Source organism: Mercenaria mercenaria, chromosome 19 (assembly GCF_021730395.1).
Source record: "Mercenaria mercenaria strain notata chromosome 19, MADL_Memer_1, whole genome shotgun sequence".
NCBI lineage: Eukaryota > Metazoa > Mollusca > Bivalvia > Venerida > Veneridae > Mercenaria > Mercenaria mercenaria.
Genome location: NC_069379.1, coordinates 13141481 through 13155843, shown reverse-complemented (window position 1 = coordinate 13155843; position 14363 = coordinate 13141481). Strand labels below are relative to the sequence as shown.

At 35.9% G+C, this 14363-nt stretch overlaps 1 protein-coding gene across 2 annotated transcripts in view; it reads left to right on the top strand.

Moving 5' to 3' along the window:
* The window catches only part of LOC128550922 (uncharacterized), a 95974-nt gene extending 82091 nt beyond the window's left edge, over positions 1-13883 (top strand). For both annotated transcript variants that reach the window (XM_053530988.1, XM_053530989.1), the window contains exons 10-16: positions 4062-4128; positions 5900-5973; positions 6291-6485; positions 8094-8234; positions 9473-9650; positions 12597-12730; positions 12909-13883. In XM_053530988.1, coding sequence (XP_053386963.1) covers positions 4062-4128; positions 5900-5973; positions 6291-6485; positions 8094-8234; positions 9473-9650; positions 12597-12730; positions 12909-13298 — 1179 coding nt within the window. In that variant the 3' untranslated portion in view covers positions 13299-13883. The remainder of the gene's footprint in view (positions 1-4061; positions 4129-5899; positions 5974-6290; positions 6486-8093; positions 8235-9472; positions 9651-12596; positions 12731-12908) is intronic.
* Positions 13884-14363: the final 480 nt, after the last annotated feature.

Genomic DNA, 14363 nt, shown 5'->3' with positions numbered 1-14363 from the left:
TTTGAGGAGGGGTAGTTGTGGGGGGGGGGTGGGGGGTCAAATGTCTAGCAGGCCATTCTTTCATTGGGTTGCAAATGTCCTTAGGAGAAAATGCCTATAATTAATTAAAATAAACAAATTTTACCTCTTAAATTCAAGTTCCTTATCCTTGAACTGTTAACCGGTCTTGGTCGCCGGAAATACGATGCCTGTCACGTGCATTTGATTGCGCAAATACGTAAAGTAGTGCAAAAATTATATCTTCATTGTGTACTTAGTCTCTTTTGAAGAAGAGACAGGAACTATGAGCAAAGTACGTATTATCATCTTTTAACTTCTTGCGGAAATGGGCCTTTATGCATAGTTACACAATTATCTCCTTAATATTTTAGCAATTTCTGTATAAAGGAGGGGGAGTGGGGGTGGGGGGGAGGTCCCAGTTAGGTGTCTGCGCAAAATGTTAATATCTATAAAAGTAAGACAAAACTGGTAACAGTAACACTTGTTAATGATACTTAATACATGCAGGTATATTACCCCAAAGTATAAATAAAATCAAAAAACATTTTGCGCAGACACCTAACTGGGACCCCCCCCCCCCCCCCCCCCCCCCCCACGCCCCCTTTTACGAAAGTTATAATAGTTAGTTTTGAAAATGTTCCGACATGTCAGATTAAATAAATCTCTCTTAGGATATACTTTTCTTGATGTTCATTTGTGGCTTAAAATCATTTATGAATATTAGGTTAATAATTCCTTATGACATGGGCATGGCTATGTGTGACAACCCTCCGGAATTGTTTATGTCACGTGTATAAAGAACATAATAATTTTGAGCCGCGCCATGAGAAAACCAAAACCAACAATGTGGCTTTGCGACCAGCATGGATCCAGACAAGCCTGCACATCCGCGCAGTTTGGTTAAGGTCCCTGCAGTTCGCTTTCAAAGCCTATTACAATTATAGAATCCGTTGGCGAACATTATTGATCCTAACCAGACTACGCGGATGCGCATGCTGGTCTGGATCCAGGCGGGTCACAAACCACTATGTTGGTTTTCTCATGGCGCGGCTCATACGGCAATTTCTATTACTTCTGACCTACTTATAACAACAGTATTGATAAATACTGAGACTTGTAAAGATATGAATATTAATGTGCTAGTGTGGACATATTTTGATAGAATATGCACTTGTGATTGCTATTTTCCTGCATAAATAAAACCACATTTTCACAGTTGTTGGTGCATTTGTGTAAAACTGCTTATTTACTGCCTAAATGTTGCAAATTTGTACCTGTAAGAGTTGCCACTGGATGTATTTAACATATAACCTTCGAGTGGTCTGTCGTCTGATTTACCACGGTTCAGAGTTCAGATGCGTAGGAATTAATCCACGAGGGCGTTGTTCAACTGAAAATCATATCGCGTTTTTTTGTTTCTGAATTTAAGCATAAAATGATTATATAGAGCAAAATCTGCTCCAGCTAAGCACAGTTGAATAACCGGTTAAACATAAATTATATATAGAATTGACATAATAATAGAAAACCAGGTTTAGAATAATGTTTGTTTTAGAGATATTTCATAGCGTTGATATGTAAATAAAAACCGAGTACTTAGAAGATACTTACTTGTCTAGGTGTTCGTGTGGATATAGGTACGGTGGCACAGAGGTGACATCCGCAATACTTTATCTATATTGCTGCCACAACTTAGTAAATCGTGGTCACAATTTAGTAACTTGTGGCCACAACTTAGTAAATTGTGGCCTCATCTTAGTAAATTGTGGCCACAGCTTAGTAAATCGTGGCATTAACTTAGTAAAACGTGGCCACAATTTAGCAACTTGTGGCCACAACTTATTAAATTGTGGCCACAACTGTGTAAATTGTGGCCAAAACTTAGTGACCACGACTTATTAGCCAATCGAAACGATAAATTGATGGATAGACGGACGGACGGTTGAATAGATTAGATGGTACCTACGTACCTACCTACTGATGTATTTGCCTGTACTTCCGTCTGTCTATCTTCCATTCCTCTATCACACTTTGCAGTAACGTTGACATTTTTGTGCGTCCAGTTCGTATGATTGCTGATTTCTACCATTTTGCGTTATCCGCCCGCAACCCAGTCGAGCGAAAACACGAGATTCAACAAGTTAAGATGCGGGCGGGGACGCAGGTTGAAAACTCTCTATTTTAGCAGGGATGCGGAGCGAAAACACGATAAACACAGGGGTCGCATGGTGAGAATAAGTAATTAATATGTCGGGGATGGGGAGCGTAAACGTAGTGTTCTCGAACCGCGCCCTGACATTCCAGTTACTAAATCTCACACCGCGATCTTGATAATTGTCATGTTTCCGCTCCTCGCCACCGCTAAATAGCGAGTTATCACTCCGAACCCCTGCCATTATTAGTTGTAAATTTCAAGTGCTTTCGCCCGGCGTGGTTACCAGGCGATAAATCGCTATTAAACGTTTAAGAAGCGCTAATTATCGTGTTTTCGCCCCGCGCCCCAGACATAGTTACTAAATCTCCCTGGCGGGGTTTCGACCTGCTTTTTCGACATCTGAACTTGTTATTTCTAATGTTTTCTCTCGAAGTTGCCAGCTAGACGAACATATAATTTAATAGGACTAAAACACGGAATGATTGAATTAGCCAATCGCTGCTGTATAGAGTGCAAAATAGGAGCGCACGAAAGTTTGTACGTACCAGCAAATGTTAAATAGGAATAAAAGGTAGATAGATGGATGGATCGACGGACGGATGTATCGGATGGTACCTATCTATCTACCTATTTATTTGTCTTTCTGTCCGTCTATCTATCTTCCATTTCTGTCTAACCCGTTGCAGGGACGTAGACACTTTTATGCATGTCCATTTTATAAGGATGCTACATTCTGCCAATTCGCGTTTTAGCCGAATTAAATTATATTTTCAGCCCGCGGGCCCATCGAGCGAAATAACGATAATTAGCAAGTTGAAATGTCGAGAACGCAGGCCAAAACCCAACAAGAGCGATTTACTAACTGGTATGTCTGAGGCGCGGTGCAAAAATACGATAATTAGCACTGCTCAAACGTTTAATAACGAGTTTTCGCCTGATGAATGCGCCCAGCGAAAACACGTGAAATTTACAAGTTAAAATGGTGGGTGTTCTTGGTGAGAACTCGCTATTTAATTGGAGCAAAGAGCGGAAACATGATGTTTAACAAGATCGCAGGGTGAAATTTGGTAACTGGATGTCGGGGCGCGGTTCGGAAATACTACGTTTAAGCAGCGCTAATTATCGTGTTTTCGCTCCCTACTCCTGACACAACAGCTACTAATTCTCACCCCATGACCCCGGTAATTATCGTGCTTTCGCTCCGCTTCCCCACTCAAAAGAGAGTTTTTAGTCTGCGTCCCCTCATTTAAATAGTTAAATAACGTGTTTTCGCTCGAAAGAGTCGCAGGGAGATAACGCAAAATGGCAGAAATCAGTAAGTATATGAAATGGACGCATAAAATGTCTGCGTCACTGAAAAGGGTAAGACAAGAATGGAAGATAGCTAGACGGCCGCAAATGGTGACAAATAAATGAGTAGGTAGGTACGTAGGTACCACCCAATCTATTCCTCTATCCGTCCGTCTATCCATATGTTGATAGTTTCGATTGGCTGATATAAGTCGCGGCCACGAGTTATATTGTGGCCACAACTTAGTAAATCGTGGCCACAATTTACTAATTTGTGGCCACAATTTAAATACAGTGTTGCGGATGTCACCTCTATGCCGCCGTATATAAGTCATTTCTAAACTTACAGATTTCTTTTTTAAATGGGTTTGGCTATGTTTAAAACTGGGTTCTTAAAAGTTTTTTTGTTTTTTTTCATCAAAAACATATTAATTTAGCACTTTATTTACTACTGTGCTACCTGATCTATCACCGTCAACTAAATGCGCAGAAGAGGCAATTGAGTTTTCACAGGTTCATAACACTATTGTACGACTTCTTAGTTTTGTCTGTCGCTGTCGTTGACACAATTTTTAAATCAAAATTATTTGTTGCTATTATTATTGTTGCATGGTAGATTCGAGACGTTTTTAGAAGTAAGAAGAAGAAAGGAAATGGAGGCAGTCCAGATGACAAAGATAAGAGTAGGTGTTTAAACAGCATATTCATGTAAAACGGAATTTTTCTGTATTACATTCTTCTGAATTTGAGTTCCTTTTAGTTAAATGTTCTCATCATATCAATTTGAATCCAGAAAATAATTGGCATGTTTGTCTGTATAACAGTTGTGTGTTAAGCTTAAGATGTGCATACCTTTAATATAATTGTATCACTAAGCACAGCACAAATGTTTACAATTACGAAATACTGGAAAGATTTTTTTTAATAAATGACTGTAATATTTGACGTTATATTATGAAAGGAGCTTTATAAACATAATAGTTTTACGATGTTGCGCATTGCAGACCTGGGGCGCTCTTCAGCGCATGTTCGTAAATTATTATCAATTGGAGCTCATGACAAAAAATACGCAAATTATAGCATGTGCGCGCGCATTAAGTGTATAAAATGTATAATATACTGACTAAAGATTAGGTTTAGTATTACCACGGTTACAAAATATATACATTAAAGGCGCTTTTTATTCAAACCGGAGTCTGTGATTTATCACAGGAGCTTCAAGTCTGCAGTGAGACATATTCATAAGTTTATATAGTCAAGTTGAATTCAATCAGTTGATCAATCAATTGATGGGGAATACCTACATATATGCACATTTATATATACTCGGTATTTGTCGTAATTGTAGAATTGTACTTGAATCTCAACAAAAAGCGAGAGTTATTTTTTTTTTTAAATGTATAAATATTAAGGTTAATGTCTACCTGTACAGTACAATCAAATACTCCTACGCAACGTGGTACAATATACGTTCAAATTTATATATCAGAGTGGAGGAATGAAAATGTAGACAGCAACTATTTGGGTGAGTGTCGGAAGGGAATGAGATATAGCTGTGGTTCGGGGTTAGAGTGTTCCGTGCGGCGGCTGTGATGGAAAACTTAGGCACAAGAAACTAAAAGTGATATTTTGTTCGAAGCCGGGTCAGTAATGTGAACTGTTGCACTCCTGAAATAATCTTATCCCCACTCACCTATATTCCAAGTTTAAAGTCGACATCTTTAATATTTCTGAGGTTCTGCTCAGGAAACAAAATACAAAGAACAGATTTAAACTCATTTTGTGACCTTGACCTATGATCTATCAGTCAAGTTCATGAGCTCTGCACATCATGTCATCGCCACATACCTATCAATGAAGGTTAAGTTTAAATTCAATGCATTGAATTGTAGTTAGCGGAAAAATATGACAGACAAATTTGATTATGCTGTGATGTAGACCTTGGACCTGCGACCTAGGTCATGCGATCAGCACATCGTCTCTTAAGGGCCCAGTCTAAAATCAAAATCTTGAATTGTTATCGAGTTATGCTCCGGACAGAAAATATGGGGACAGATGAACAGACTAACAGACGCACGCACTATCACAAAATACGTCCAGGTCACAAATATTTGTAGATTATGGCATCACTTTTAATTTAACATTACTAAAGACAAACGGATTCGTATATCATGTAATTAAAAACCCAGATACAAAAGTACTTTACAAATCGAGAAAGACACTTATTGTGCTCAGACTGCGGACATCGAGCATTCTGGTGTCGATGTGAGAATGCAGTCTCAAATAGGGTAATAGACTGGTATCTCTACCAGACTTTTATAGAAATATTATTTGCAAACTACATATTGTTCTTGATCATGGCAAAATTCTTGTCATATACAGTAGTAAACGTCTTTTATAAAGTAGTTATTACCAAACAGTTTTAAGACAAATTACAAGTTGTTTAATTTCCAGAAACGCCAGATATGCATTGCCTTTTGAAAGAACCATGGAGATGTTTAGATAGGAAAGGCACCTGGACAGAAAAGGTAACTTGTAGTGTATTGCGTGTGTACAAACTTCAATTGCAGGTGGTCTCCCTGGGTCCTTTGTGCTTACCACTTCATTAATGCTATGCACATCGGAACTCTTTCTGTAGAATATTAAATAAAAGCCTCACAAGGGCACTAACTTGCGATAAATATCATGCTTGATAAGAAATTTTCTTTTGCAATATTGTTTAGTTTTTCAACACAACGATCTGCCTCTACTGTAGGGAAGGTTATGACAAAAGCATATAAAATATATACCTTATTAACTTTGTTGCAATACTAGTACATCTTTTTGTATAATAATTGCTTTCCAGTATGCTAAAGAACTTTTGAGCGAAATACAAAAGCATGAAGTTAAAGATACAGATATCTCAAACATTCGTATTTTGCTACTGGGACCAGTCAGTGCTGGCAAATCTTCCTTTCTGAATACAGTAGCTTCAATCGATAAAGAAAGAGTGGCACAGATAACCGTTGCAGCAGGTTCTATTGGCAGTACGACTTATGTGGTATGGGCATGTTTTCACACAATATATCATTTTACACTTTTTAGTCAGTCTTACATATATACGGAATATACCTTTTGCCTCTCTGTTAAAAGGACTTCGCAAACTAAGTTTTAGCTATTACATTTGTTGTCAAATAAAGAAAAGTGCGCACGCAAGATATCACGCTAAGGGACGTCCCGCAGGCCAGGTAACTCAAGCTTATATCAATTCTAGCTGCTTTAACCTTTTAATATTACAGTAATAATATACACATGACGGTCATTTTCTAAGAACGATGAAATCACGACAAGGCAGATTAGATTATTTAAAAGAATAATCGCATCAAAATAGGTACAATGAAAAAGTCTTGATCATCGCTATGTGTAAAGGAAACCTATTGTTGCTATGGCATTATAAGGCTTTTAACAAACGTTTGTTTGAAATTAAGAATCTAATATTTTATTTCATCTGTAGATACAGCTATTAGAATATAGCTGACAGGTGCATTTTATTTTACTTTATTTGTACTATATTATGTTAATGCAACTGTTATGCCAGTCATCTTTTATAAACATTCACATGTTACTAAGTTTAAAAAATAAACTTTGACGATTTGAACTTGAATAACAACTATCACACTTTTATACAAACGGTGTGTTTCCATTTTCTATGATTACATTTTATTTTACTGTAACTGAATTGTGCTTTACCCGATGAATAGGGGTGTAAAAAGGCAGCACATGTAAAATTATTCTTAACCAAACCTAAATTCTATGCTTTCAAAGGGTCTTCTAATAGCTTGTTTTTAGCTCACCTGAGCCAAAGGCTCATAGTGAGCTTTTGCGACTGCTTAATGTCCGGCGTCCGACGTGCGGCGTGCGTAGTGCGTCGTCCGTCTGTCAACATTTCCTAAGAAAACTTTAAAAATCTTCTTGTCCAAAACAACAGGGCCTAGGACTTTGATATCTGGTGTTTAGCATCATCTAATGGTCCTAGACCTCTAAAAAATTGTTCACATTATCCCCCTGATTTAGATTTTGGAGTCTACAACTAAGTAATGAACCTTTCTGTTTCTTAAATAAAACTCTAACGGAATATAGTGAGAAATTGTAGAATGTTGCCTAAATGTGATACACTACCATTTAACTTGATAGTTAATGAAACGTTACGTAATAATGAACATATTGTTAAAAGGTACATGCTTATACATGTTCAGAAGACAATAATGTGTACAACATCGAAAGTGTACCACGTACATTGTTGTAAACAAAACAATAATTTAATAATGCTTATCATCTTACCTTTCGACAGAAAAATGTCTGCCTTGAAAATATTGCAGACATTGCAGAGACTCAAAATTGTAGAAATGATTTTAGTTGCTCAACATTCATATACAGTGAAGATAAACATTTATATACAGTGAAATAAAACATAAATCACGATATATTATAAGTCTTTTCATTAATTACATAGTCACAAATATAATTGTTACCTCCTGTACTGTCTGCAGCAGATTTAAGTTTTATAATACTTAGCCTTCAAATTTGCAAACCGGTTACTAATTGTCGCAGCATATTACATATTAACCTTCTATACCACTTTAAACGTGTCTATGTTTATACGGAACAGCTGAAGGAATTCAGACCACAAGGCAAATTAGAGAACTTCTGTATATTAGACACAATGGGGGTGGATGATAGCGATCAGGGAGGTCTCAATCTTAAGGATGCTGTATACGTTGTCAAAGGAAACATTCGACCTGGTTACAAGGTAAGAGCAGTAATTGATGTTCCAAAAGTAGGTAAACGATCTTTCTCTACTAAACACATAAATTAAAATGTTGCAAAACTCAACAAAGTCACATTCAAGATCATTATTTTGAGGTATAATGCTTGAATAACACTGAATAAATACTAGAATTTCATAAAGAGGTAAATGCTTTCCCGTTTGAAAATAAATTAATCATAACGCGCCTAGAGCTAATACAGATTGCGTGTGTTTTATGTACGCACGTACTAAATATAATCATAATGTTAGTAAATGTTGGCTATTTCGTGCACACTTAGCTATGTTTCTACCATCTTACTTAGTCCGCCTGGAATTGGATAGCTCAAATACCTCCGTACACTAAAAGTAATTGTCCATACCACAATTTCTAAACATTTCAGACTTTTACATGTTTGACAGGCATCATTTATGATATAATGTTGCAAAGTTTAAGTTTCATTATCTGATAAGGTATTTTAAGAAATCTTACAGTATTTAACTGCATAATAGTTTTATTAAATTAATAATATTTGGTGTATTGTATAATTTAAAAGATTTCATGACTGTAATCTTTTTCATTAGAAAAAGCGTAACAGGAACTTTATTACTACTTCTAGTTGATTCTATCGGTAATTTATTTATTTGCACTAACGGCACATCTACACATTTGAAGCAAATTGTTCAATGTATATATTTATGAAAGAACTATAACTAACAAGAGTAGTTAGTCGGTAACTTTAATGTGCTGCACTGCTTACGAAGTTGATTTTCGAATTAGTTTGAATCGGATATACGATGATTCGGTCATCCGAAAAGAACATTGAGTATCTGTTTAAGTCGTTACACCGTTTAAAGACAGATAACTTGACCAATGTTTTCAATGGTACGTTTTAATTTATTAGTAACGTTTTAAAATACAAGCATAGATAACGTCAACGAAAGTGGTGTCAAAAGTGCCAGTTTTCATTCCATCCAGGCTAGTATACTTTCGGTGAATCCTTTATGCTAAAAAACCTAGGTAGTGTTGGAACATGTCGCGCTACAGCGTTTCCAAACTAAATTTTGAGAAATACCTATTGTGACTAGAGAAATGTCAATAATGGCTGCAATAGGTAATGATAATTTTTATTTATTTCAGCGTTAACTTTATGTAACATGTCAGATCTTGCTAACCGATGATGAAAAAAGATAGAACGTTTCATCCAGACAAAATTGCTCCAATATTTGAGTTAAAATTTCAGTTCAATCCTGTCTGTCCAATTGATGAAGGAAATAAAGACTTTAGGTCAGATCCAAACAGCAAGGAGAAAATCCATTGCGTTGCTTTTGTATGTGATGCTAATGTTATCGGACAGGACAATATTTCGGATATGACAAGAGCAAAAATTAAAACACTGCAAGATGAGTTAAAAGCTATTGGTAAGAAATTTGCTTAAAAGTATAATTATTAAATACAAGTTACTGGTATTATTAATTAATTTTCTTTTTCAACAGGGTTATATAACGTATAATCTAATTTATCTAATATGATAAGCTCTTTTTGAAGCATAGTTAACAGCAAAATGTAATTATAACAGGGTATTTTTGTTGAGTATGTTTTAAAGCACAAAAGGAAAGCGGAATAGTCAGCACTCCCCGTAGCACCTGCATTTACGACATGGCATGAATTCTATGATGATATACAACAGAAATATAAACAACGCTGCATCATTCTCTAGACTATCTCATGTAAACCAAGGCAACTGGTGCTGTCTGGAGAAATATCGAGCTCAAGAACACCTGTATACGTGCAGAGCAGAAATCATATTCACCGTGAATCTTTTAGAAGCCTGAACGAACCAGGCAGTTTAAAACTTTCGAAACGTAATGATTGATCGTCAGCAAAGGTTGGGATAAAGGCAAGAGCTTCTGTAAATTTACAATGCCAATCCAGGAGACTTTCACACTCGTCTCGTAACAGGAGATAAAATATGGATTCACCATTGGGATCCAGACGCTAAAATGGAAGCGCCCTAGCTCACCGCCACTTAAGAAATTTCGCAACCATCAGCTGGCAAAGTAATGGCCATTGTATTTTGAGACCCAAAAGGGGAGATATTTGTTGTTTGTTTGTTTTGGGTTTAACGCCGTTTTTAAACAGTATTTCAGTCACGTAACGGCGGGCAGTTAACCTAACCAGTATTCCTGAATTTCTGGACCAGTACAAACCTGTTCTCCGCAAGTAACTGCCAACTTCCCCATATGAATCAGAGGTGGAGGACTAATGATTTCAGACACAATGTCGTTTATCAAATAATCACGGAGAACAGACGCCCCGCCCGAGGATCGAACTCATGACCCCGCGATCCTTAGACCGACGCTCTGACTACTGAGCTAAGCGGGCGGTTGTGGAGATATCAATAGATTATAAACCTGCTGGTAAGTGTAGTGCAATCACTGGGGCCTTGCTATGTAGATCTTATCAAACAGTTACGGGCTTCTATTAAAAAAAAAAACAGAAGGGGGAAGCTACCCGCTGGTAAACTGCTTCTTCATGACAATGCCCCTTTGCACAAGTCCAGACTTGCACAAGCGGCTATTCGTGAGGGCAAGTTCGAACAATTGAATCACCCTCCTTACAGTGCAGACGTGGTCCCAAGTGATTATTATCTGTTTCGAAATTTAAAGTCCCACTTGCAACTTGCAAGGAACAAGATTTCAAGATGATGGATAACTCAAGGCTGCTACAGAAGCTTGGTTTAAGGACCAAAGGACTTTTATTTCAATGGCATAGACTGTTTAAAAGAAAAGTGAGTCACGTGTGTTGAGGTAAAGGTGAGTTATATTGAAAAAAATATTGAAACCATCTGCCTACTTCTATTAAAACCCCGAGTTCTAAGAACGTTTTTACCTCTCTCGTATTTAAACTTTCGTCTCGTTTCCTGTTACATTTTTGTGATCTTTCTATCTATAATGTTACAAAATGCAATCATTTAAAATAATGTCGTCGTCACTGCAGCTTTATGCATTAGCGAATTTAACGAGATCAGTGTCTGTATTCTTGAAAGAACATTCTGCAGTTTTGTTGAGATTAACACCACCTTTTTCTGTACTGGTTTCAAGTACAACCCCAGAATGCTTGTGTCCAGTTATATGCCAGAAATTATCGCATTAATTAGTTTTGTGTCTCATTTTATGCCAACATTTTCTGTACCTGTTTCAAGTTAAACATTGGTATTTTGTATATATGTACTTGTTTTACTTTACGCCAGAAGTTTAGGTACTAGTGTCAAGTCAGACGCCTGATTGTTCTGCACATTTGTTCAGTTTAACACCAGAATTTCTGTACTCGTGACCAGTTTAACGTCAGATATTTCTGCAGTTGTGTAAAGTACAACTTCCTCGTTGCGAGCACATCTGTTCCCTTGGTGCCATTCCCCTAGAGTAGGTTTGATATCACGAAGTGTATTGAATGAAGTATTGTTTCATGATGATTGTCATTTAGATAAAATGCATTTCTTTATATTGGGCCTAAAATCGGTATGTGGTAATTTCAAATGAGACTGTGATAATAAAAGGGATTTCTTTGCTGCAATATTAGCATCCTCGTTTCCATGAATACCAACATGACTAGGAATCCAACAAAATATAATAAACTTTTTAAATGATAGTTCATGAAACATGAGAAGAATATTTTGAATGAAAAAGAGCTATCAAAGTACTGCTGAAAACTTACAACGGTTGTGTGTATAACCATTGAAATGACGCGAAATCGATAACCATGTCGCAAGATACCTTTTTAGTGGTAGTAACGGGTATATGTTTCTTTGGCGTGTTTTCGCCAGTTGAATGGTTAGACTTTTATCGAGCTGTTCTACTTTTGAATACCGTATGGACCATACGACAGCACTTTTCCCATCGTCAAGTTTGATATCGTGAAAGCATTAAACATTGTGGACGTCCGTATCCCATTTAAGTGGAAGTTATCTCCCCTATTTTGAAAAGCCTAAATGATGAAATGGTTTAAGCTGGTGGAAAAACATAATTCCATAATCATCTCGGTTGACTACTGAAAACCGAATCAGAATGCCAGAACCAGAACCCTTCAAAAGCTGTGATAGCTACAGATTATTTTGTATTTTCGGTGATAATTTACTCTTTAAATGACCTAAAGTTGCTAACTACATTTTTTGGTGCAACATAATTGACTGTTAGTCAGTTAATAATAGCAGATTTGATCTTCATTGAATAATTTTTACCAATGAGCGTCTCGGCATGCAATGAAAAATAATAACTGTATAGTGAAAAAAAACATTGAACATAAGTTATTAGGTTGTTTTTACAATGATATTACTCATTCAATTTGCTTGATTTCTATAATGACAGATGTTCCTAGAGTGGTATTACTAACAAAGATTGACCAGCTTTGTGAATGGATTGATTCAGACATAACCAATTGTTACAAAAGTGTAGCTCTTAGGAAGGCCGTAAACATAGCTGAGAAACTGTTTGAACTTCCGGTAATACTTATTTACATTTCTACAATATTTATGTTTTAGACGTTCCTACATAAATCTATTGCACAAACGTATTTACAATTTTAATTTTATTGCAAAATGACTAAATATGTAAGTCTGTCATAGTTATATTGTTTATATTTTGATATCACTTTAATGATATTGCTTATATTTTTTGCAGGAAATGTCCATTTTTCCGGTACAAAATTATACAGATGAATACGAAATGGACGCGAGAAAAGACATATTATCTCTGTTAGCTCTTAGGCAAATGTTATTATACGGAATTAAATTTCTTTATAAAAACAATTTTTCTGATGAATCAGATTATGGCTGTGTGGAATGTGAGGATGTCATCGCGACGACAACAAAACTGAAAGGAGACGAGGCAAGCGATAGCAATACAAAAAATTATAGCAATCAACAGTTAGACCAGTCGAACTTAGACGTTTTTCTTGCAGATAAAATAAAAGCAAACGAAAAGGGCGATTTGCCGAAAATTGCAGAGACAGATACTCAACTTCTTGTAGATTTTATTAACTTTCACGAATTCAAAGGGATATTTTTATAGATTTTGTATATATTATCTTTTAAAACTACAAAGGAGGTTCTTGTAGTCTCTGTTAACAGAAATGAAATGCAATACTTTTTTACGGTAAGCTATGTCAGACTGCCAATTTATGTTTTTGTTTCTAACAAAAAGACCTCTGGTCTCAATAGCTTTCCATCGAATATAAGATTTACCGTCAAAGTCGCTGGAAAGACCTTTTCAATTAAGGTATAAGATGCATAATAGTAATGTTTTGAATTTTGGTTATATCATTCAAAAATAACCTGGGCGCAGACGTAAAACCTCAATTTCTTCAACGATATTTAGTCTAAAATGTGAAAGCAAAACAGAGAACGTTTCCCGCATGTAACTCAATATTTTTAAAGATGTGTAACTGTATCCAGTAGAAGTAGAAAATTTACTGTCAACAGCAAGAAATCGCTTATCATTTTTTTTCCATTTTTGTACAATAAATTAATTATAAGTCTTAAAAGAAATAAAACATACTACATCTGAAATAGCAAACTAAGGTCAGTTCGTATTAGATAAAATTTCATAACTAAATCACATTTAAGCCCGCACGCTTAGCTCAGTAGGGAGAGCGTCGGTCTATCGCGGGTTCAATCCCTAAGCGGTGTTATATTATCCGTGACGAATTGATAAAGGACATTGTCATCATTGTGTCTAAAATCATTCGTCTTCCACCTATATTAAATCGTGTGGGGAAGATGGCAGTTACAATGTTATTCAATTCAATTTTGATATATTTCATTATTATTATTTTCATTATTATTATTTTAAAATTCATCATTAATTACTATTTTATTTTTTAAAAGATCTTAGAAATAATAACTTTAGTAGAAAATGCTATTTATACTGGTTATCTAGTCCTTATGGAGTTAAATGCTAGAAAATATGCCATATCTGCTGTCAATAATTGATTTAAATAGTCGAATATTGTCATTGTGTACATTATTTATCTGTAGTTGCAAATGAAAACGGCCTAAAATTACTTGTGCGTTTCATAGCTGACAAGGTTACTAAATAAATATCTTTTAAAATATGTCTTTTAGAGCCATTAAACTA